Source organism: Topomyia yanbarensis, chromosome 2 (genome assembly GCF_030247195.1).
Source record: "Topomyia yanbarensis strain Yona2022 chromosome 2, ASM3024719v1, whole genome shotgun sequence".
Lineage (NCBI taxonomy): Eukaryota > Metazoa > Arthropoda > Insecta > Diptera > Culicidae > Topomyia > Topomyia yanbarensis.
The window spans coordinates 301,436,108-301,461,361 of record NC_080671.1 but is presented as its reverse complement, the minus strand read 5'-3'; the positions used below and the strand labels follow the sequence as shown (position 1 = coordinate 301,461,361).

Sequence of the window (25,254 nt, the reverse complement as noted above, 5' to 3'; positions counted from 1 at the left end):
GTGGATCAGCGATATAAGCTTTTTTATTAAAAAATAAGTGATTTTGGGGTTTAAATACCCCAAAACCTAAACTTCCCGAATTTTGCCCAATTTAAGAATGAAGCCATTTGAATTCTCAGATTTTTTTCTTCCAAAAATGGTACAAGTGATGTTGTTCCGATGAGGTGTTTCAAAGTTATTGATTTGAATGTATTTTTTTCTTCGTTTTTTCCCATTGTGCATTGTATTCGGGGCATTGGTAGAGTATCGCTGATTGATTTTCATGAAGATTTTTCCAACGTGTGAAAAAACTGATTTTTTCGTTTTCCAAGTTAGCCGCTTTTTGGAGCTTTCTCAGATAAACCTTAAACTATATGGTATTATGATTTAACTATAGTTGGTCCAAGCGTGCCGTGGCGACCAGCGACTGTTTCACTCGCGCGTTGTTTTTCGCATGCCGGGTAACACAAAAAATCAAATATTTTAAAAACCTCATGATTGCTCAAATTTTTTTTCTTAGAATTGAAAGCTGATAATATATGCAACATTTTACAACTTAAACGGTATGAATATCGCGTGAAGAAACCATTTAAAAAAGCATTTCATTGAAAAATTGTTTAAAAAATAGTAGAAATAGTTAACATTTATTAAAACTTTTTTCGACATTTTCTAGACTAAACATTTGTTAAACCACCAGTGAAGTTTGGTGCAATTCGAAATAAATCTTTGGCTGTAAAAAATATTATAATAAAAAGGTGTATAAATTTTCAATTAACTAAAACTATTAGAAATATTTCGAATAACGACAAAATATTTGACGAAGATGTTTAGGGGTACCTAAACAATAAAATTAAAGCATGTTTGCAAAATTCACTACTTTGTGAAAAATGGGGGGGGCACTTCAGAAATTTTTACTCTATGTAGTTAAATGTAAATACACTAAACAAGTATTTTGCGTGTTTAAGACAGGTCCCTGCTAGGCGGCTATTTTTTCCTAGCCACCATTTGTCTTTGTAAAATCAAAACAACCCAATGTAAAAGCATGGGATATGCGCGCTAGGCCCACCGTATGTTGGATATTTAAAAGCCTTACATCGTCCTAGCCTTGCCAGGGAGTGGTTTAGAACGATTAACATTTGATTGTTGATGGAGAAACGTGAATAACTCATGAAAGAGGCATAATACCACGAATTAATCGTTTTTGTTGAAACAAAATTCCACATATCTCGAAAACTATCCTTTTTCAGAGGTTTAATTTCGTTTTGAAGTGACATTTAAACACATATTCTATCACAAAATTATAATTTGGCTGAAATTTAAAAACATGAAGCAATGGCATTTTAATATTTCTTTTCTTTGAACTTTTTGGAAAAAAATAAAATGTGAAAAAACTGAAAAACTCTCAAATAGTTTTTTTGTACAAAATACGGTATTCGAACAAAATGATTTCAAGAAAATGCATGCAAAGACTTCTACGCCTTTTTTAAAATTGTTCTAGTATCAAAATGTTTTTATTGCCAGAGTAAAACAGAGAGATTCGTAAACCGAACATAACTGCAAAGTTTTGCTCAAATCGGCGATGGTAATATTTTATAATCGACCGCTTTCTCTTGGACTCTCTGTATATTTTCGATGCACGTTTAAAAATGCCAGAACATGAAAAAAGAAGAAATATTTTCAAGTTACCATACCACTGCACAGTGGTCCAGATCGCTAATTTAGGAGGAATTTTTACTTTCGGGCAAACCTGTATAATTTAGCCGTATCATGTCTTAGGATGAATTTGTGTACATCAGAAGATGCTTCTTTTTATTGGAATAATTATTAGGGTGGTTCTAATTTATCTAAAATACGAAAATAAACTTTTTACTGATGAAAGATAGAGCTCCACAGTCTTCCACAAAGTTGTGAAGTAACTTATTTTGAATAAATTTGTTGAATATATTAAAGCTCTATCTCTTTTAATTTTTGTTATACAAGAAATTTAAAAAAAAAGATTAGGGGGTTCCTGAAAAAAAAACGTTTTTTCAGTATAACTTTCGTATCTTTTACTTTTTGTGCAAACAGCCTTTGGTTGTTTTAACAAAATATAAAATTTCTTTCGAACATTAACAAGTCTCAATTTTACATTTGGATTACTACTTGTAATGAACTTAAGCTGTTCATCTGTCTTTTTACCAGTGATAAGCAAATTCGCCAACTCTCTTCGACTAATATCCATATTTACTAGTTTTATTTAAAACGTATAAAATCAGAAAACATTTTTTGACAGTCGTTTCACTTATACAAAGCTTGCTGCGATTAGAGAATGACATTTGAAAGTGGCTTTTTTCATAATACAACGATATGTGTGTAAATGCGTTGAACCTGCAAAACTACAAACTTTAAATCTAAATTGCAAGTTTAAAAAAATATCGTACTCGCCAATTTTTGCTCCAATATACTAAAAAGTATGGTCTTTCATGTGGTTGAAACAGTATTCAATTTTAGGTGCCCGCATCAGCGATATTGAGCCTTGAAATAGGCTATTTTTTAACGAAAAGTGTCCATAACTTTGTAAAGCAAAAAGTTAGACCTTCGGTGTCTTGGAGAAAAATACTCGGCTTGAAGTTTTCAATAAGCTGTTCAAAGGTTGTGTTCACAAAAAGTAAAAGATACGAAAGTTATACTAAAAAAACTTTTTTCAGGAACGCCCTTATCTTTTTTTTAAATTTCTTGTATAACAAAAACTAAAAGAGATAGAGCTTTAATATATTCAACAAATTTATTCAAAATAAGTTACTTCACAACTTTGTGGAAGACTGTGGAGCTCTATCTTTCATCAGTAAAAAGTTTATTTTCGTATTTTAGATAAATTAGAACCACCCTAATAACTATTCCAATAAAAAAAGCATCTTCGGATGTACACAAATTCATCCTAAGACATGATACGGCAAAATTCACAGGTTTGTCAGAAAGTAAAAATTCCTCCTAAATTAGCGATCTGAACCACTGTGCACTGGTGCTACCACAAACACAGATACATCAACCGTTTTATCATAAAAACATTCATGTCACAAAAATAGCACATTTCCAGTGCACTCTGATTTTGCCACAGACTCCAAACCTCAATTGTCGCACTTGTTTTTTCCTCAACTGACTAGCCAGCTCGCCACATGACAGGTTCACCGCTGTGTATTTTTTAAGGACACTTGCGCGGCGCTTTATGTTGATAACACTCAAAGACCCTTTTTTCGAGCATTAATTGTCGTCAAGGGTGAATGGGTTATGAAAAGAACAATACCTATATATAAATATATTCCGCTCGCTTCGCCACTGGAAGTCGAAGCCCTCTCTGTGACATCAGAGAAACAGGAAACGCGTTGATACACTGACTGAATGCTTAATCCCCTGCGTCTTTCTTCGACGTGTGAACGTCTTTCTTTCCCTATTTAATGAGAAGCCTTTTAGAAAAAAAATATCCGTTCAACATATGCTGTACAACACTAGTTTGTTGTGTTGTGATGAAAAACCTATGGAACAAGTGACTCGACGATCACCGGATTTACTGACTAACTGCGACATACACACAGTAGACAGGAAGTTGGAAGGAAATGCTGTTATTCGAGGTTGAATTTAGCACTCGGGTAAGGTTGCTTATTATTTTTTGGAAGCGCAATAAACAATCGTGAAAGGTAAGTTCCATGCTCAAATTCAGGAAAGTCTTCCAGCGGTCGAAGTGTGAGTACAATACCGTTCACCATACCAGTAAAGCGGAAGTACTAATTTAAATACAAAAATATTGCTTCATTCTTCGAACCAGAGGATGTAAGTCTCTTCTTCACTGCTGTCATAAGCTACGGCAATACATAGTCGTGAATAATTTAGCTGGTTTATACATTAACATCTTTTTTACACATATGCGAGTGAAATTTAATTTGGGTGCACACAGAAAAAAATATTTTGTAACTTTAAGTTTATTATCATGCACATATTTGAAGCATGAATATAAATGTAAAATTAAGTTCCACCGCAAATACACACGACTTGTCGTGCTTTCTTCAACGAATTTTATTATAATTTTACACGTGGATTGAAAATTACAGTTTCTTTAAACGGAAAACAAATGCACTTCAATGTATTTTTACTCTAATATTGTAAAATGCGTGAAATGTAATATTACACGAATGAAAGTGTAAAATTGTATGGATTTTGATGCTCCAATTGAGTTCATTGATTTTAACGTAATTTTCAATCAAATTTTTGATTCAATCTTTGTATGTTTACATTCGTATTGATTTACATGTCGTTTAAATTTCATTATTTTTTGGTGTGCAGTTTTGGCTGAATCACTACGTTGCGAGTAGCGAATCCAGGGGGAGGTTACTGGGGGTCCAAACCCCCCTCCCCCGAAGTTTTTTAACTTATTGATGAATTTTAAAATAGTTTTTTAATTGAATTCGTTCTGAGCTCCAAATCATTCCAAGCGAAATTCGACCACCAAAACTAAATTAAATTTAATGAGGATATTACATATTACTTATTGTATAATGAACATTTTAAAATCGAAATTTCGGACCCCCTCCGAAATTTTTTTCTGGATCCGCCCCTGTGCGAGACCATATTATTTTTGGACGAAATTCCGTGCCTGCGCACAGAAAATTATCAAGGGGGGGGGGGCTGATTTTTTACGTTCTTATATAGGAAAATTATAGAAAACCTCACACTTTAAAAAAATTTTCGGTGTCCGGGAGGGTCGACTCTTATGTACCAATCGACTCAGTTCAACAAAGTGTGACAATGACTGTTATCGAAAACGAGTCATCAACAGACACCACTGTCTGCTGGCTCATTGCAGTCTCCGATTCTTACTGCAGTGTTTTTAGTGAGCCTTAAACTTAAACCTCTTGTTCCACCCAACCCTCCCCCGCACGTTAGGTATTACTTCAAGAGAGTTTATGATCTTGCTCTTTTTTTTGTGTTATTCGTTCTGGTTTTTCCATTGCTGCTGTTTTTTCCATCGCTGCTCCTTCTTTTTTGCTGTCCAACCTTCGTGGTAAATATCATCCACTGCCAACACGCGAACCGATACAGTGGTACTGACCACAATGACTTATAACTCTTCACAATTACCTTGAGCGTCTTATCCTTCTTGACGTTACTCGTTCCTATTTATCTGCTAGCTGGTGCTGAGAGCTCCACACCGGCTGAATTTCTCCCAATATGCCAATACTAATGCAAGTTTTCGTGAGCCACTTAGCTCTCAGCCACTCCGACGCGACGCACAGTGGCTGGAGGCTGGCCAAAACCTCAAAAATTTATTTTTGAAATATTGATATTTTATATTTTACCTAAATTTCTCATGTATTCAATGATGAATATTCAAAATTTTATGATTATTGGATAAGAACACGATTTTTAACATGAGTTTAAACGTAGCAAAGTCCGGACTTTTTTATGATTTTCATTTCCAAAACCACCATTGCTCTGTTCACTTCAAATGCATGTTGCTCTTCTGATTTTGGTCCGATTTTAGCACAACTAGTTTCATTGTGTAGAAGAACGAAAGAACTTGGTTAGTGAACATTTGGTAAATTTGCTTGGAACTATGACTTTTTCGTTTAAATATGTTTGTGGTGATCAGATCAAAAATACTTTTTTCACTAATGTATTCCGTACAAATTTCGGAATCATTTCGGAACGGTCACATAGTATACATTCTATAGGAAATAACCTCTATTTTTCGAATATCATGGTCTCGTTCTGCGCCTAGGTGCGCAAAAAGGTTTAAGGAGATTTTGAAGATTTGCTGCTGATATGGTGGCACATGGTGTTTTGTGTAAAATAGTTAGACAATCTACAGTAAACCAACACGTTATACAATGGATTTAAAGTAGTGTTCTTCACTTTTTATGATATTGCTGACATAGGTGAACAGTAACGGAAAATCTATCATGAAAACGGGATCATAGTTATAGGAAAGGTTCAATGACACTGTATGGAAAAATTCATTTAATATTTTACGACTTTTGGCATCAAAAATGAGCTCAGCACCTCAAAATTAGCTTAAATTGTGATTTTCAGCCAAATTAGGTAACATTTGAGATTTGGTCCGACTTTTGTTTGAAGACCCGCCACTGTGCGACGGTGAGATTACCGGCGGTAAATTTTTTATAAACAACGTTATTCCGAATGACTTCGTGTTGTTCGTTGTTTTTCCTCTGTGACCTTTTCTGTGTAACTGGTTTACCCACAACTGTTATTAATATCGAGACTTGTCGAGTTTCCCGGAGATGCCGACCAACTTGACTTACATCTCTTCATAGCCACTCTCGTCGGATATCTTCAACGACTTGTTTCCAGAGTTCATATGACACTGTATTGGTCGAAGCGGCTCACTGCATAAATTGGGAAGTGGAAAAAATTTCAAAAGTAATTCAAAACCTTCAATAGAGTACTTTGAATCTCTAACTCCCCCTCCCTTGCGCTCGGGCCTGATTGCATAGAACATACATCATTTTTATACTGGTTCAATTCATACTCCATTTGTTCTTGAAAACAGAGCACCACATAATACCACAATATTCCAGTGTTCACAGTACACAAACAATATAAAACTGAATTAAACTAAGCTGTCGCTGCTGATATCTAAATTAAGATCTTAGATAACTACAATCCCCTTGATTCTGTCACATTTCACTACAGGTATATTACCAAAGGTAGATGAAATTATCAGAGTTTATGGAGTTATATTTTAACGATCAGTTTAACAGACTTTCGTAACACTATTGTAAGATTTGTGTATTTCATTCTGGATAATTTTTTTGATATCGTGTGCATAGTACAATAAACAATGTGCAAAGAAAGTAAGTTTATATATTGAAAGTATTTAGTATTGAGCGATATTCCAAAAAGTATCCCTACTGGTTGTTGCTTGACCGTATCAAGCGGGAAAAATATGTTATGGTTCAATGTGTACAACCATTTTAACACATTAACGTTGAATTCAACTTTATCGCCAATAACGATGAATTCAGCACCATTAACGGCGTTGTATTTTACGTCAATGTCATCGTTATCGACATTGCATTCAATGTTAGCGTCAACGGAAATTTTTGTGTTGAATTTTGTTAGAAGTTAGAATCCAACGCTAGTTTAGACCTGGCACTAAGTTAGTGTCGGATGCTGATGAGACAAATTTGAAACGCAGATTCCATAACTAATTTAGCTATAGCTTTGGTAACGTTTACGCGCAAACGCGGTTTTACCCAATTTTCTCCCTTACTCCAGATTTTTTTATTCAACCAAGACTTTCAAAACCTCACTCCGATACAAAACAGTAATCGACTGGATTGTAGCTTTTCCCATCAGTGGTCCTGGTCCCGCAGAAATTATTGAAATAACACAAAGCACGGCCTGGAAGACGTCGACACATCAAAACATGGCAAGCGATGGTTAAACGATTCCAGCATTCATAACGAAGTCTTTTTCTATCCGCCGGGGGTACTTTTTCTTCCTCTTCATTATGGCTGGCACTTTGCGCATATGATTACCGAGTTAGAATCCAACGACGAACACGTACAGTTTCAAATATATTATGCTCTAGACGCGATGCCGCGAATGTGTTTGCTTTCGACTGTTATTGTTTTCTCTACACACTTTTAAAAGCGGAAACGAAGTGTGACAAAACGGGAAACGTCGAACGAGATGTATATCTATTATATGTTAATCTAATAAGTAGGCACAACGTACTTTGTATATAAAAAAACTTCTCATTGGCTATGTATAGCATGTACTGATTTGGAAAATAAAATAGCTCACAATCAATGTTTTTAAAATATCATCAAGTAGATGAAAGTAATAATCACCTTAAAATATTTGTAAATAATTTACCTAGTTTACCGCGAACGGGCTTCCTTCACGCCGCCGTACCTAAAACAGGCCATGTCTGCTGAAAGATAGGAAAAGCCTTCCCGGAGCAATTCCCAAATGATGAGCACCATCACTGCCAGCCACTAGACGCAATAGACGAGACTGTTCAATTAATGCAGAATGTCACGCCACAATCGAATCATATTAAAACATAATTGAATTGTTGACTGAATAGCGGTTGAAGTGGAAAACAAGACTGAAGTGATAACGCAATTAGAGAAAGGCGTCCGAGCGTAGAATAGAATGGACGCTGGTAGCGGGAAAGAGCTATAAACAAGTCGATAAGCTCTGAGGTTATTTGTGGACCTTTTTGGTCGCCCTGGTGCTACATTGGACGTTTGGTATATTTAAGTTAAAGTCACAAAACTGATAACGGCTCGTTGCTACCGTGCGATAAACTTGCTCTCGTAATGAACGCAGCAGAAGCCTTGATTTAAAATGAATTTTTTTGAATGTTTTAAATACATTATATCAAAACTATTATTGCGTCTACGAAATTCATTTTATTTCAAGCACTTTACAATCAATCTGTCATGCTATTATTAATATCATCAATAAATCGATTTTTGAGCAAAACTCGCTAAACGTTTCATTTTTCCATCATTCGCCTAACATCATCCGCGCTTATTTGATAGTCCTATTTCCATAATGGCATGAACTCTAGCAGAGTTCACGTGCCTAGATCTGATATATAACGAAAAACAAGCGAAGGGATATCTACGTCGTTATGGCGCTCTCTTCAGTTTCACTGATCCCTAAATTGATTGTGAAAAAGGAACTAGAAGCTATCGCTTTCAATCCCGATGGAATGTATCGATAGACACAGTTAAGTGTGTCGATGTTTATGTGCATGGGATGCTTATGCAGTTGTGGTAGTACTGACGGCATGAAAGATTAGAATCATCAATGGACGAGAAAAGCTAGTATGTACCGTACAGGCATGGGAAATATGTATAAACGTCAGCATCGTCTCTAACTTGCTGATATACGCTACCCTGGAACTACGTTTTTTTTAATTGAGGCAGTTGAAGGAAGCAACTCATATTTACGAATGTATTTTTTCTTCTTCCGTAAAAGCAAAAATTACGATATAATAGCTCTTTTATATCGATTAACAAATTCTATTGTGCAGCAATATTGAAGCTTATACAATTTTACACAAGTTTCTCGCTTACTATGTAGGGTAGACGAGCCCTTATTCATCTCATTAGTCGGGATATCACACTCTTTCGCGGATAACTCGGCTTTCACTGATTGGAATGCTCTTAAATCGGTATCAACATCTTTGCTTCGTTCCTAAGAAGCAGTACAATAAAAAATCTCGCCTGGAAAATGTAAAATACTCCCGCTTGAGCGAAGCGAAAAGCCGAGTACAACGCACCCTTATTCGTCCTACCATTTGAGCCAATGCGTTGAATAGAGAGAGCAGATACTGCTCTAACTAATGTGTTCAAATGGGTAGGATGAATATAGGCGCTAAGATGAATTAGGGCACAGTAACCCTATCCATATTTAGTTTATAAAAAAAAGATATACTCAATTTTCCAAATTGTGTAAACACGACAAAACACTAACGTAAACGGTTTTGTGGGGTACATTTGTATACCAGCCAAACTTTAAGCGGGTGCAGTAAAGTTGGTCAAGTGAAACAAATAGGTTGCACCTGCTTTAATGGTAGTTTAATGGTCAAATTGATTTATGGTAAAGATTGCGTGCAATTCAAATAAACCGTAACAGAATTACAGGGATTACAAATAGCCATGTACCCAATAAAGCGTTCTAGGGTTCGTCTCAGAATGCTGCATACTTTCATCCAACGCTGCTGTATATTTTGTTATTTGACACAATTCGTCTACATATTTGAAGAAAACTGAAATATTGCTTTCATATCTTCAACCAAGATTTTTGTAATTGTATTTTTAACAACTTCGCTGAATGTATCAAATCTTTACCCAAATTTGTTTTAAGACTTAATTGTCCATAACTGCTTTAGGGAGGCTTGATCACCAACATTACTTTATCAGTAGCTTTATGTAAAATTTCTCAGAAGAATATATATTTGCAAAGTTGACGGCTTTGACCGTAAAAAACTGGTTCCGATCATTTATTTCCCTTTAATATTACACTTTAAAGATACACAATTTGCAGCGTGCTCCGGTAATGGTGAATGTAATTTATAATGCACTGGGTAATATCCTTCGCGCGTTACAGAGACATTCAACGAAATAGGAGTAAAACACAATTTGTACAGATGCGCCAGCTGGCGGGCATATAATCTCCAACCCATAGCACACACTCTCCATGACAAATGTCTACTGTGTATAAATTTTTACGGCAAGCGTAGCCGTTGGAGAATCCAACTACTATCTACTTTCAGACAAACAAATTACGGTTTCAGAACACTTAAGTTGTTGTTTTGTTTGTAGGATAGTGTTATTCAACAACGAGCATATTCCAACCAGTCGAACCCCCAAATATTGCATTTTATTAAGTACACAAATAAATCTAGTGTCCAGAGAGGCGGGCCTACTTTCCAAACATCACGCTGATCGTCTCCTCTGTGAAGCGTGAAACGACGTAGAAAATGATACGATCATTGAATCAACTACTGCGCCCACAGTGAACATGTGCCGTACGATTATCGCTTGAAATTCTTATATAGTATATACACGATACGCTTCTTGGCATGAGGATGGTGTCCATTGAATAGTGATAAGCTAACTAGACAGCATTACAAACTATGTTAAAGGCATGAATGGACAACCGGGACCCGCTCCACAGATCAAATGTGATGTGTTATTATGGTGGTGACTTAAAACCCACACTCAGTGGGAATCATTTCATATTTATTTATTATTTGTTTAAAGATTTCTAATTCTCATGACTTCATAATAAACTTTCTTCAAATAAGTATATTTTCCATATCTCGTCTTCTAAAAAAACACTCTCGCCTTTCTAATAAATCCTGAAAGCCAGTCGTTGCGAGATATGTTTTTTAAATTAACGTACTCTCGTTTAACGAACATTTTGACAGCTTTTAGTATTGTTTTTATATAAAGTATTATTGTTCTCAGTTAATTGATTATTCTTAGAAATAAGTTCCTCACATTTCCAACACATCAAAAAGATTATGAATAATTGGTTAAAGTCTCAATGGGCAAACAAACAATCATGAACAATTACAAAACTGAGAACTACATGTTAAACAAAACCTGTAAATATCATAAAAAAGGTTGGGAAATATTATCAGTTAAAAGGAAATCAGGTAAATGAACAAAATGTTGGATTGAGCTATTGCAAATGTTCATCAAATAATTTCATTCCACTTTTTATTTGTTCCATATTAATGGCATTGCATTAGATTCTATCCAGAAATGCAAATGCTGTTTCCCACAATCGGAATCATCAAGGTACTAGACTTTTATCTGGTATATCAATTTGATTGCATAATAGATTAAAGGTGAAATTTGTTAGAAACAAAATAGTATCTGCTTTCAACAACTTTCGGAAATTGTCATTTTTCCCTTTCGGGTAGGGGAGCCGGGTGAAAGTTTACTGCTACTTTCAATTTTTATTTTTTACATTAAGGTTGATCGCGCAAAATATAACGCGTTGCATAAAAGTGGCCAGACTACTAGAAACATCTCAGAATTTTATTAGTGTTTGATGCATTGTTCTAATTTTATAGGTATAAATATGTGACGCGGAGATCCCTCCAAATTACTCCGACCTCGAGTAAATTGGTGGTGTGGATGGGGTAAGTTGACGGTACGCCAGAAAATAAGCAATCATATGAAAATTCAATTACTTCACAAATCCTTTAAGAACGTGCTGAACTTCTTTTTAATAAAACTGTATATTAATTGACTCTTACCGAAGACTGCATATCAAGAAGACTGGCAAAGCTGTCCAGAATCTGGAGACAGTAACAGCAACGCCACTTGCGGGTGAAGGTACTACTTCTCATAGTGATCACACACACATATACACTTTTAGCAGTCAGACGTACAACCGAGCCAAGTGAACAACAGGACTCTCGATCTAGTGTGCATTATGCAAAGGAAATATCGGATTATTCTTGTCATCATGAGTAAAGTTGACGAAAAAGCTCTACTCCGACCCAACGCTGCGGTCGTTGACTTTAAATTTTGTTTAAAACGACCGAGTTTTAGTGAAGTGGAATACCTTTTGAAGGTAAAAATACAACTTAGGCTTGCGGAAGTCTTGTACCTTCAGTATCATCATCTTCGCAATGTAGTGTTAATATCATTCAACACGTTAGCACAAGCCGAGCGTTTCGTTTTGAAAAACAACTTAAAACACGTGGTTGAAAGTGACAACGTTGGAATTTAGATTCCCGTATATATTGAGAATGATTATATAGATGTAAGGTTATATGACCTATCACCTCGTACCCCTCCTGAGCCAATTGCAAAATGCATGTCGCAATACGGAGAAGTAGAATCCGTTACACCTGATACTTGGATACTTCTTCCCGGGTACTCCTAACGGCGTTTTTGTAGTGAGGATGCGGGTTGAAAGGCCTATTCCCTCCTACTTGGCAATAAAACTTAAAACTCACGGAACTACAATTATGCAAACTACGCTATGCACCCATGAGGGGCAAAATCCTACGTGCAAGTATTGTAATCAGACAGCTCATCATAGACAACCTTGCGCGGAAGATGCAGAGGAAAATGAAATAAAACAGAGTTTTCAATACCAATGCCTGAACCACAAACGGTGGCCAAATTTGTGGCAGCTGTTCAGACCATAATGACAACCGCAAAAGAATCATCCAGCACCCCAAAACCAACTGTAAGCAACATCGGCAACGAATGCAGTAACAATGACGATGGATTTACACTGATCAACAATAAGTGCAAGAAGCAAGGGAGAACATCTGATCCCGGAACAAAGCCAGCTTCGACCGGGAGGTAAAAAACAAGAGAGAATTAAATGACCCCCTGACGCTGTTTGCCAACAGACCTCGCGAAAGAAGGTCTCCGCTCGCAATAAAAAGTTGCGCGCACGAGATCCAATTAATTAATTCTTGTTTGCTTTTTTACATGTATTGTAAACGTATAAAAGATCCATGGCTCCGTTAAGCTACCGCTATGAGCCGTGTCAAACAAACGAATAAAAAAAAATGCACTTTTACATGAAGCTTCCAACCTTCCTTCAATAGAGGCGCTATAACATCTCTTGTTTCTCTTTTATATGGTGGAAGGAAAACGATATCAGTCTTCTTAATATGTAGTCTTTGCTCTTATCCTAATTTTTCAGGCTCAATACATCAGCTGTTTCACTTTAACACGTACACCATATTCAAAAAGAAATTTTCAAAATTCTTCAGGCGATTAGCCGATATAAATATCTCCTGTATTGAAGATATACACAAAAAAAGATTTTCTTGCTTCGAAGTGAATTCCAGAAATAAAAACAATAGATGACTATTTTTGCATTATGAATTGTACGCAAACTTATACCTACTTTCCTTAGTGGTTAGGCGCAATGTCTATACATATACTGAAAGCTCATTTCAGACATTATCGAAAAATTTTACAGCATTTTACAGTATTTGAGGTAAACAACGAGGGACAGCGTCATATCGTCGCAGTCGTGGTATCTTGTGATAAATGCCATTTTGGGATAAACTGAGTTAGATATGCTATACTATATCTGAAAAATCTCCACAAAAAGTAGTTATCAGAATTTCGAAGTTCTGCTTATTTACTGAGATATAGCGGGAAGCGTGATGAACAATTGTGAGTTTTTTTTAAATCACTGTATTTTGGGATTGACTCGCGTTATATTAAAGTATTAGAAGTTGTGCACAAATGTCTGAGGAACACAATGACGTAAATCATTTTGAAATAAAAATATATGTATTGGGATAAAAAATCAGTTTTGATTTTGAACTGGAAATATTGTATATTTGGCAACACTGTACTCAAAAATTACTATTTTTCTAGACTCCTTGATCAATTTTCTTTAAAATACGATACGCTTCTTGGCATGAGGATGGTGTCCGTCTACTATGTGAGAGATTCGCTTAGCACAGGAAGGGTTAGACCCATGACACTCTGTATTTTAGTCATGCCAGTCATTCAGTCAACATGGAAAAATACCTCGACTTGAGGACTCCTGTTTACAGCGCTTAGTACAACATGGAAGCAGGAACCCAGTAGATCAATTCTTGACAGAGATACTTCAACCCGTCGGATGTCACACGACCTCTAGACTGGTTTTGTCCAGAGAAAGATAATAGACTGTTATCAGCCGCCTAGTGGACCACAGCCACATCTGTTGTTAGTCACCTCTTACGACACGAGAACAGAAATTGAGTGGGTCAATTCTTTGTTGAAATACTTCGAGATATTTCCGCTTACCGGATACCGCACGACCAGCAAATACCCGCGAGGAGCACAGCTGTTTCCGCCCGGTAAAATCTTGGCAGGCCTCTGGGTAAGCTCGAAACTTTTCGCCAATGCACAGGCGACGTAGAAGGGTTGCAGAAATTCACAATAGAAGAAAAGGAAAAGGGGATATCCGGAGAGAAACAATAGATAAAAACGAAGACGGATCAAGAAAATGATCTAAAGTAAGGAATCAAACATTCGTAAACCATAAAGCGAAGCCGAAGGTACAGAAGGTAGATGATACCCAGGCCTTAAAAACTAAGGCTGATGCATTGAATGTCGAGGTGAAAGAAGAAATGACATTCGCTGATTTTTTTTCGGAAAGTGAGAATCGATTCAGAATTAAGGTTAAGGTTAAGATGTAGAGAATAGTTGCCCAACCCATCAACCCATAAAAGCGAGAAGCTCTTCAACCTGATGAAAGAACCTACAGTGAACAACAGCATAGCATTCTGATCGAAAAATCACGGCAAGATCAATTTTAAAGGACACTCAACCCTGCCCTAACTTACCTAATAGCGTAAGTTTTTCCCCGGAGCAACAGAGAGCAAAAGCGTGTACTGGAACAAACCTAATGTGCCATTAAAGATATACCATATGCCAATTGTCGAAAATTAGTTACGAAGCACTTGGTAAAAGAGTCACATTTAAGTTCCTTGTCCAGAAATGTTTTTCAATCAGTCCAGTCGATCGGAAAATTTTTTTTATTGTAATTCATTTGTCAAAGGGGTAAAAATCATCAATTATGCTAATACTTTTCAATAATTTCAACTGAACCTACAATAAGATCCTATTAAAACCTGGGACGGGACATGTGAAGAAGGTCTTCTTTTCCTTCCCGATATTGATGCTATTCAGCAGAGAAAAATACGCTTGTAAAATAATTTCAAGCAAATGTCGATGATGTGCTGTGCCGATGAGGTACAGATTTTTGCCGAATATGATATAGCTCAAACATAACATGAATTATGTTATCGATTATAAAATTTGTGTATAACAACATTAACCATAACTATTGAGCATAATAATAAAATTGCACATGCCGTCCTTGCATTTTGCATATTTATTGCAGTACATATACATACATCTAAACAACTTGTAAAATTTATTTTAAAAAAATCTCGTGTACAGCCAGAATATTGCGATACTGTCCAGATACTGTCCATTTCAAAAAACATGAAAATCTTCAAGAAAGGTCCGGTTCGCAATGACAGGCTATTACCGGCTCGCGGTGACATTAACTTATTTTACACTTTGCACGTCCCGTCCCAGATTAAAACTAATTCAGCTTGACCATAAGAATGCCATGAATTTGTTTTAAAGTTTAATTGTATGGAAGTTTCTTGAACCCTTTCATGTCCAACTTTTTTCTAGCGCGCACTTCTCCTAGAATATTTAAAATTATCCAATTGCATTAAAACTAGTGGAAACAGTGTAAATTGAGAGTTTTTTATCAGTTTTCAAAAAAGATCCAATCATACTAATTACAATACCGTCTGATCTAGGGGTGATACTATTGGAGCTCAAACAAAATGTAATAGCCACAGTCATAAATATTACTTGATTTTGTGAGCAAATCATGCCTAAATTTAATGTTATGGAGATTGAAAACTTTGTTGTTTATAAACAACATGGGCAGGGCATAAAGTGGTTGAAGTACTCTTATAAACCGTCAATTTTGTAAAATTACAATTGCTTGATAAAAATAATTATAAAACCAAATATACTCAGTCATGCCAAACATTGATAAACCTAACATAAAACATAAATTTGAAATTAAACGAAAACAAGTTTAGAAGTGCACTGAAGTAATAATGTGATCTTGGAGATGCACCAATGGCAGGGGACTAGTCTTAAATTACTTAACGCGAAAATTGCTCTAAATTGACTGCCTCCTCCCATGTAGCAGATTGTCGCAAATTTCTTTATCCCTTCCTCTCCTAGTATGAAACAAAACCTTTAAAAATGTTTTTTCTTTGGAAAAATATGTTACGCGACGTTCTAGCTTACACCCCCTTTCCCATATGTCACCTCATGTTACATTTCGTCGTATCAGACCGGCAAGGTTTGGTGGTTAGTATGTTCAATGAAGGCTGTTTCTTGAATTATCAAGCAAATAGAGAGATGCATGCGTGCTTCAAATGCATGGGCTTCTTAGCAGTGCAGAAAATGCGGCGAAAGGGTTACATTGCAAAAGACTGCTTAAAGTAACCAAGGTGCTTGCTCTACACGAAGGAGGGCGGAAAAAATCATGTGACTGAAGAGTTTATAAGCCTAGCGCATAAAAAGGCGATTAATAGCCGCAAGTTGCGGTGGTGACCCAATAAAACATCATAAATATTTTTACTTTCGCGCACAGTACTTCTGCACACACGAAGCAGCCAAAATATCGGTGAGTACTGCTAAACAGCAAAAAAAATCAATCCAAAATTTCTTACAATGTGGAACATTTTGTTGCTATATGGTGTCTGATGAATTTATAAAATCATATCATTAGAGGTCTTATGCATGGTGAAAAATGAATGTACTTGAAATAGTCTTGATTAACCAGAGAATACTAACACCTTAAGCATCGATAAACACGAAGCTAGCACAATGAACTTTCTTGCGAAATGTCAACAAAACTGTTTACGTTTGCTCCACATCTATGCGCCCCATACGAATATTGCTAGTTCCATTTAGAAACGCTCGTATCCGAGTTTTGCCCTCGCTGTGCTTATGCAAAGCTGCTCATTTGCATGAATATCGCCGCAAGCACAAATGTACAAACAATGCGCGCAATAACAGCCAGCTTAATTGCTGATTTGAGCAACTTTCTGTTCCTATCGAGTTTCAAAGTTTTGAATAATTTGCTTGAAAATAAATCAAACTTGCTGGTGCGCCCAAATCCGCCAGGAGCTCACAAGAGAACCCCAGAAATTGCATAAAATTCCAAGTGTGAGGTTTTTATTAGAAGGTTATTTTTATGCTTCACAGTTCAATGTAATGATCGAACCAGCCTTTTTTTCATCAGACAAGACAAGCAACGTATTTCATTCTGTGCAGGAACATACGCTTAGCATGGAATCCTAAACAGGAGAAGGAATGTAATGTTATGCTGTTGCATCGTCTTGTTATAGATGTTCAAGCGGATACCGGTAGCAGAAGCATCACGCATCTCCGATTCTGACACCGAAACCATTCGCCACGAAGAAGACTAAGTGAAGTACTGCGAGAGTGTATGAAAGCATTATATTGTGTCGGATAGCTGCAAAGTGGCTGCATCAAAATTCCAACATCTCCATGTAGGGCGGAAAATGCATTCCCTTTCCAAGAGAAGCGGACAGCGAAACTCGAATTAAATCCAATCGCGCAAGAAATCCCGGCTGAGCATTATTCCCGAATGCGTGGAATGCTAAATGGATCACTCTTTCCTACAGTTGCCTCGGAACCCTGCTTGTCTCATGCGCATGCGTCTGCCTGTCAAAGTACGGACAGAACATTTGATGAAATTCAATTCGAGTGGCAATGGTATGTTTAGAATTTCGGTCTCAGTGCTGTTCGCTTTTGGAACTGGAGTAAGTGGCAGTTGTGGACAATAGAATAATACCTCCCATTAGCGGTCCTCCGGATTGTGGGTAACGCTTCTTATAATATATTTATGTCAAACGTCTCCGAACGCATTGTCTAATTATCTAGGCATTTTCTAACATTCTCTTCAGCTCCAGTTGAACGATAAAATGTAATTTACATTTATACTTTTCCAGCACATACAACAGTAGGTCAACCAAAGTATAGAATAAAACAGTAAACAATTCGTTATAACGTGACAACGATGGTGCTTAGATATTTATATCAACATCTTTTTTGTGATTTTTGATAAAAAGAGATTATAACTTCTACAGAATGCAAAGCGATACTGTTTTCATGCTAGTTACTGGTCGAATTAATAGGTTTGTTCCAGTACAGGGAAGCTGATCCGTAGTAAACAGGAGCAAACAATGTTTGCTTCTTTTTACTCTGGTTTGCTACTAGAAGAAAAAAGAGAAGAGAGTACAGGGACGATATTCTCCCTGCTTGCTCCTTCCACTTTGAGACGATTCATAAATAACGTAACGCAAAATTGCCAAAAATTGACTCCCCCTAACCCCATGTAACAAATTATCACAAATTTTCTTAACCCCCCTTCCCTATTACGTAACAAATTCTCTTCAAAAATTTACAACCGTAAAAACATGTTACGTAACGTTCTAGGTTACTCCCCCTCACCCATATGACACAATCTGTCGAACACCCCCACCCCTCCCCTTAAGACGTTACGTTAATTATGAATGGTCCCTTTCCCCTGGTACTGGAACAAACACAATTTGCCCAATAAAGTTGAACCGGAAATGTGCCGAAATTCTGGTTGGTTCCCATTCGTAGTCCGGCTCTAGTGACACAACCGATTCTAACTAGAATCTATATATGGGATATATATATATATATATATATATATATATATATATATATATATATATATATATGTATATATATATATATATATATATATATATATATATATATATATATATATATATATATATATATATATATATATATATATATATATATATATATATATATATATATATATATATATATATATATGTATATATATATATATATATATATATATATATATATATATATATATATATATATATATATATATATATATATATATATATATATATATATATATATATATATATATATATATATATATATATATATATATATATATATATATATATATATATATATATATATATATATATATATATATATATATATATATATATATATAGGATAAAGTGCCTATTTTGGCCCTATTAGGGAGGGTGCCTCACTATTTCATTACTTACTCGGCCTACAGTTGATGGAATGCGTATAAATTGAAACCAATCACGAATGATCAGAAGAATGGATTCAGCTTATTCCGATGGAAAGGTAACGTGACGTTGATGTAGTGAAACTGGCGGTAAGACGGACATGTCAAGGGTATGCTCAAAAACATAAAAAAGAAGTATGTTTTAATCACAAGTAAACACTCTGTTATAGTTTCATAGGTAGTTTTTCGAGGGTCCAGGTGGATTATGTTAGAAGAGTCGATAGGTATCTTTTTTGAAAGAAATATAAAGTAAATAAAAATCTGAACTTTTCAGACAGTGAGCGAAACGAACAGGTTCGAAATATAATAATCAGTCCTGAAAATATCACTATTTACCTAACTTAACGGAAGTTTCCTTATAGATTGGAGGTTCCTTAACCGTTATGTGTCCAACAAAACACCTTTACCAGGCCAACGTGGGTACCCGGGTACCCACAAATTGAAATGCTCATAGCTATGGCTTCCTTTGACCAATTTGGACATTTTTAGATATTTTGGATAAAGAGACTCGTCCACTTTTTGATTCTGTAAAATTGAACCGGATGAGTGGATCTGGTTCTTGGTAATCCGGATTTTCCGGAGTAATGTTCCAGTACTAGGGTATGATTTATAAATTTTAATGATGTCCTAGCAATATGAGTATCAAAACTGTTCAAACTATTTCGGAAGTCTGTAATTTATTGTCACGGAACTCTATGGTAATTTGAAAACTGGAATTTGAATGGAATGGCCACTAACGGCCCTCACGGGAACCTGCTCCGGAATATACGTTCCGGGGTCAAATCACCAAATGAGATACAGCCTACTGATGCAATTCAAGGAATTTTGATACCCGTGTTGCTAGTATTTCATTGAAATTCACAAATAGTATCCCAGCACTGGCACATGCTTCCAGAAATCCGGATTCCCGAGAACCGAATGAAGTAACCCGATTCATTCTCGCCAAGTCTAAAAGCTTATGAGTTTTCGAATCCAAACACCCAAAATTACCGAAATCGATTGGAAATTACCTTAGTTATTGGCATTTCAGTTTTGTGGGTACCCGGGTACCCACGTCGGCCTGTTCCGTACTAAAAAAAATCAGGAGCCCCTCCTCACTCCCCCTATTAAATCAACAATGTTATTAACCCAAAAGCTTGACTTAGTGAAGTTCAAAGATGTCACAAAGTTTCAATTTCCAGCTATGGATAAAACATGGAAATTTCATTAATTGAAACTTAAAAAGGTACCCGGGTACCGCGTCGGACACATAACGGTAGTTGAATATATGTAACTACCTCAATATGAGCCGACTCCGACAAATTATGACTTGGAAACGAATTTCGAGGATAAACAAATAATGTATTTTCAAAAATCGTTCTTCCGTTGACATAAAGATGGAGGAGGGGGGGGGGTCTTGATAGTCGACATTTATCTATCAAGGAAAGGGGAACGGGGTGGCTATCCCAAAAATCTACATAATCTTTGGCCTGTTTTTATTCCATCTCGTACGTATAACTAATAATAAATCTTCCATCGAATGGGTCAGGTTCGATTCAGCTGGATGTATTCATGCTAACACTCGAGTTTGTTGATTCAGTTTAACTCGGGTATTTAGAAATTTACTGATAATAAGCAGTTGAAGTGTTTTATGGACATTTAATGTATTAGCCTCTAAATACCTCAAGCTGATTTTTCATGTGAACATCATAATGTGCTTCTCACAAATTCTACATTTACCACTTTTGTGGAAAGCGGGGGGAAGGGGGTGGCGGTTGCGAAATTTCTGCGAGGGAGAGGCTGATTTAAAATTTTCTAAACTTCGTGATTTGGTCTGCGAAGTTAATGAACGATCTGTAAATTGAGATATATGTACACTCATTTCAAACCATCAAACCACAATGCTTCAATTAACAGTGAATATTTATCTTTTAATTTGAATCATCCTGACCGTGACCGTATCCGAATGATCCCATTGTTCTTAATCATGACCGAATGTTTTGCAGATATCCAAGATGCTCAATCTTGAGTCATCATTCTCCAATCTCCCTTATTTCTGCTATAAGCACACGAGCCTGCGCGAAGTCGTCTACCTTTTCCGGCAGTCCGGACATCCGGCAGTCTATAACATGTTTAGCCTCAATAAGCTGAACGGTTATCCACGTTTGGCGTTAATTTTGTGTTTTTTACACGACACGATATAATAATGAATCAATCGGACACTGTCCATCTTACCCCACTAGTACACATGATTTTAAATCGTTCGCATTTAATCACTCATAAGCTAATTTACTTATGTTTTTTTTCAACAAAGCTGTTGCTTCTGTGTAGGTAGATTATTGTTAAAATTACGAGAACAATTCCGCAAATAATTGTATCTTTTCCAACCTTACAATTAAATATCTGAAAGTTACAACCGTACGAAAATGCATTACTGATTTTGAACGTTTGCTCAATTTTTTACATGTGGAACTTTTCAAGGACTATTAAATACTCCATATATCAAGAATATTCATAATAATAGGATGCACATACAATTTTAAAAGTTATATGCCCAAAATAATCATGTGTCCGTCTTACCTCCCTCCCTCTGACAATCATATCCACAGTTCCCTTACTATTCTGTTGACGGTAGCTGTTTTATAGTGTGAATCGCACTCAAATCGTGTATGTTTTGCACATGGACATTTCATTCTAGCCACTCCAATACGCGAGGACATATCACTAAAGAACCATTCATAAACTGACTACATCTGGAAACGTATTGTCTAATGCAAACCACTAATGCTGTGAAGTAGTGTAAATATTCGCAATAATATATCAATGCAATCTTTAAACGAACAATGGAATTGCAGTAAGTATCAATCTTCAGTATATATCACATTTGTATTATTCATAACAACTCTTTTTTTTCTCGCTTTGCTGCCTAAAGGATTGCTCTATCTACATTGCTAGCAGAGAGCCATCCTGTGCTACGATGGCGAAGCCGTAAAATTTCTCGAGAGAGTCGGGTTGCGAGTGAAATCGTTTCATCCAATATCAGCGAGCCGCCATCTTTTGGCGTGTAATAAATAATAAATTCAAACAGTTGCCTCTATACAGTACAAACGGGAAAGTGGCAGCGGCAGCTGCTCATATAGACAATCCCCGCGGAATTTGTTGGAGCTGATAGAAACACTATGAAGTACGCCTATATCACAAACAAGTCTTATCAATATTTTGGCCATGTGCAGTTCTTCTTGTTTTGTTTGCACAAACGATTTATTAACGGGCAAGGTTTTTTTTATTGTCATCCAACCAAAAGAAATTGGCTGAATTTTAGTAGAAGGCAGTTTTAGTATACATTAGTTGATTATAACAAGGATGATATGAGGCGAATGAACTTAAGGGTCAAACCGTCATAATCTAAATAAAAAACAAAGATGATCGCTGTAACGATCTTCAAGTCATTATTTCAGGGACGATAGGCATTGCTTTATTTTTGTTAATCTTGCGTTCGTCATGTTAGTTCATCATTACAACAATCCTCTACAAATCACGCATTTTACCAGCACCATGTGCCAACAAAAGTATATGAATTCTTTTGTTAATAACAGTTACAGTGATTTTACTATTACTGCACTAAACATCAATAAACAATAAACTATGTAAACTATCTTTTCAAAAAAAACTTTTGCTCACTAAAGTGAATAAATACCTAGAAACAGTTTTATGATAGATTGACGAATAGTGCAGCAGGACACGTGTATTGACCGTGAAATGATGCACGACGTCTTTTACGCTCATCGATTTTTCTTAAAATTAAAATTAAAGCATTCGTCTACGACGTGCAGAGCGGAACGTGTGAACAAAGCTTTCAATTTTGTCTGCATACACCATTTACCATTAGCCGATATTTACTTGGCTAGATTCAAATGATTTTTTTGCCACTATTTCAATCAAGTTTGCTAAAGTGTTTGTGTCAATAAAAAACAAGTCACATAATTTTACATTGCAAACATGTAAGCGAAATGAAAATGATCAGCACGAGAAAATTTATTTTTTGTATGCTACTTAGGGTATCCATAAATGACGTAGCATTATAAGGGGATGAGAGTTATGTATTTTGTATTTGCGTAGCATTATATGGGGGAGGGGAGTTTTATATTTTGTGATGATGTATGACGACAGGGGAATAGGAGACCTGATGTCACGACAATCTTACCCGTTTCATCTAACCAATCTCCATCCTCTGGTCAACCTTAGCATGGCATCAAAATAAGTTTGATATGAATTGTATGGAGATGTTTCCACGCCATTCATATACAATAAGAGCATTTCAAGTGTTCCGAACGTGTGAATTCACCAAAAAAAATGAATCAACGCCTGTCACGGTGGCCAAGCGTATAGACCAACGCTTATGTATCTTGAAAATGAACTCGTATTTATTATCAAAATGACACTTGCATTTTCCAGTGTGCAAGACATATGTAAAACTATCGTGTTCACAGGTTTTGTGCCTCCTTGGGAACGCATTTGAAAACAATTTCAATTCGAATACGATTTTCCATTTCAAAGTATAAAAAGCAAGCAGCGTTCCAATCCATTTTATATTTTCATATTGAAAAGTACGCATCTATCTGAGCATCCATCGCTCACCCACTCGCTCTGCTTTCTCATTTTGCAGCTCACATAACGAAAAGCATGAATTTCGATGTTTACGCGGTGCTACTCGTTCCAAAACCGCACGTCATTCAGGGTAGCAATGGTTACTTTCAATTTATACTGTGCGCTCTTGTGGTTTTGATTTCAAAGCCGCTGTTCCAGCAAGCACAATATTTGAAACCTTTTTTGATATGCCGTAGTTGCTTTGAACTGGTTATTGCCGCTGGACCTCCGCGCACTATCTTATCTATTTTGAGGTAAATACGCACAAAAAATAAGAAAGCCAGCAGTCCACGCAGAATAGTTCCGCCCTAACCCTGTCACCAGAAAAATCGTGACTGCTTGTTCGCAGATGTTCATCGCAAGCGTACCAAACCACAATCTGAATAAAAGCTAGCATTCAAATGGATAATTATTTTCCTTCATTCGTAAATTTAATCTGCTCTTTGCACCACCACCAATAAGAGTCGCCATTATGTCGTACTGCAGAAAAATTGGATCATACCCTAACCGAGTTCTGTCGAAATTTTAGCTGCACTTCCAGTTCTTCTCAAATCTTGGATGATTTTTCATTACATTTTTCAACACCCACAACCTCCATTATGTCGACAATAATCACAGAGAGTTACACAAAGAATTGCTGGTTAGATGTGAGCGAGCGAATCAAGTGTGTTCCAAAGATAACTTACGGATTCACAAGAGTATGTCGATGCTGAATCATAGTCCGACCAGCTGTAATCCATTCTCGACAGCTGCTACTGGAAATAATTATTTCTATTCGCCAATCCAGAATATTCCAAGAATTAATGAGGTCTTCTTATCAGTACGATGTTTAGCATTGCTTTCTTTATTGTACAATTATAATTTTCCACTTCACTTCACTTAATGCTTAACGAATGGACCATACGCAAGTTCATTTCGACCATTTTTCAACAATCTATTGATTATTATGTTTATAAGCACTAAAAACATTCCATTCTTCTCGGCAACAAATCCACCCATAAGAAAACACATGCACACCACACTTTGCAGATAGAGAGCAATAGCTTCACTCGCAACTATCAAGCAAGAACACTCGAGCCGAAATCGCGCTGAATGTACCACTCCGCCAGCACTCGCGGTTTTTACACAACAACACCACACACTAGACTAAATGAATGGAAGAATTATACTTTCAGAACATAAAACTTCATTCCAAATATGTATATATGAGAGAGCCATTAAAAGGTATGATTTTGATCCGTTCACAACTACAAACGGCTGTCCTCAGTACCGAATCGACTTGGTGAGACACAAAGAAATGCAAGAAATGGAAGGTATACTGGACACCCGCGGCTACATGCCAGTGTGAGTGAACAAACACAGCTTGAAATTCGTTCTGGATGCACTGGCTCTGAAGTAATGCAT

The 25,254-nt window shown here is 36.3% G+C and overlaps 1 protein-coding gene across 3 annotated transcripts in view; it reads right to left on the bottom strand.

Moving 5' to 3' along the window:
* The window catches only part of LOC131683385 (abnormal cell migration protein 10), a 164,597-nt gene that overhangs the window by 29,645 nt on the left and 109,698 nt on the right, over nt 1-25,254 (bottom strand). Inside the window, exon 1 of one of the 3 annotated variants that reach the window (XM_058965311.1) lies at nt 24,537-25,004. The exons of 1 other annotated variant lie outside the window; for it this stretch is intronic. In XM_058965311.1, coding sequence (XP_058821294.1) covers nt 24,537-24,590 — 54 coding nt within the window. In that variant the 5' untranslated portion in view covers nt 24,591-25,004. Of the gene's footprint in view, nt 1-7,851; nt 7,952-24,536; nt 25,005-25,254 lie in introns of those variants that run through there. One more of the 3 variants, XM_058965313.1, reaches the window with a different exon arrangement.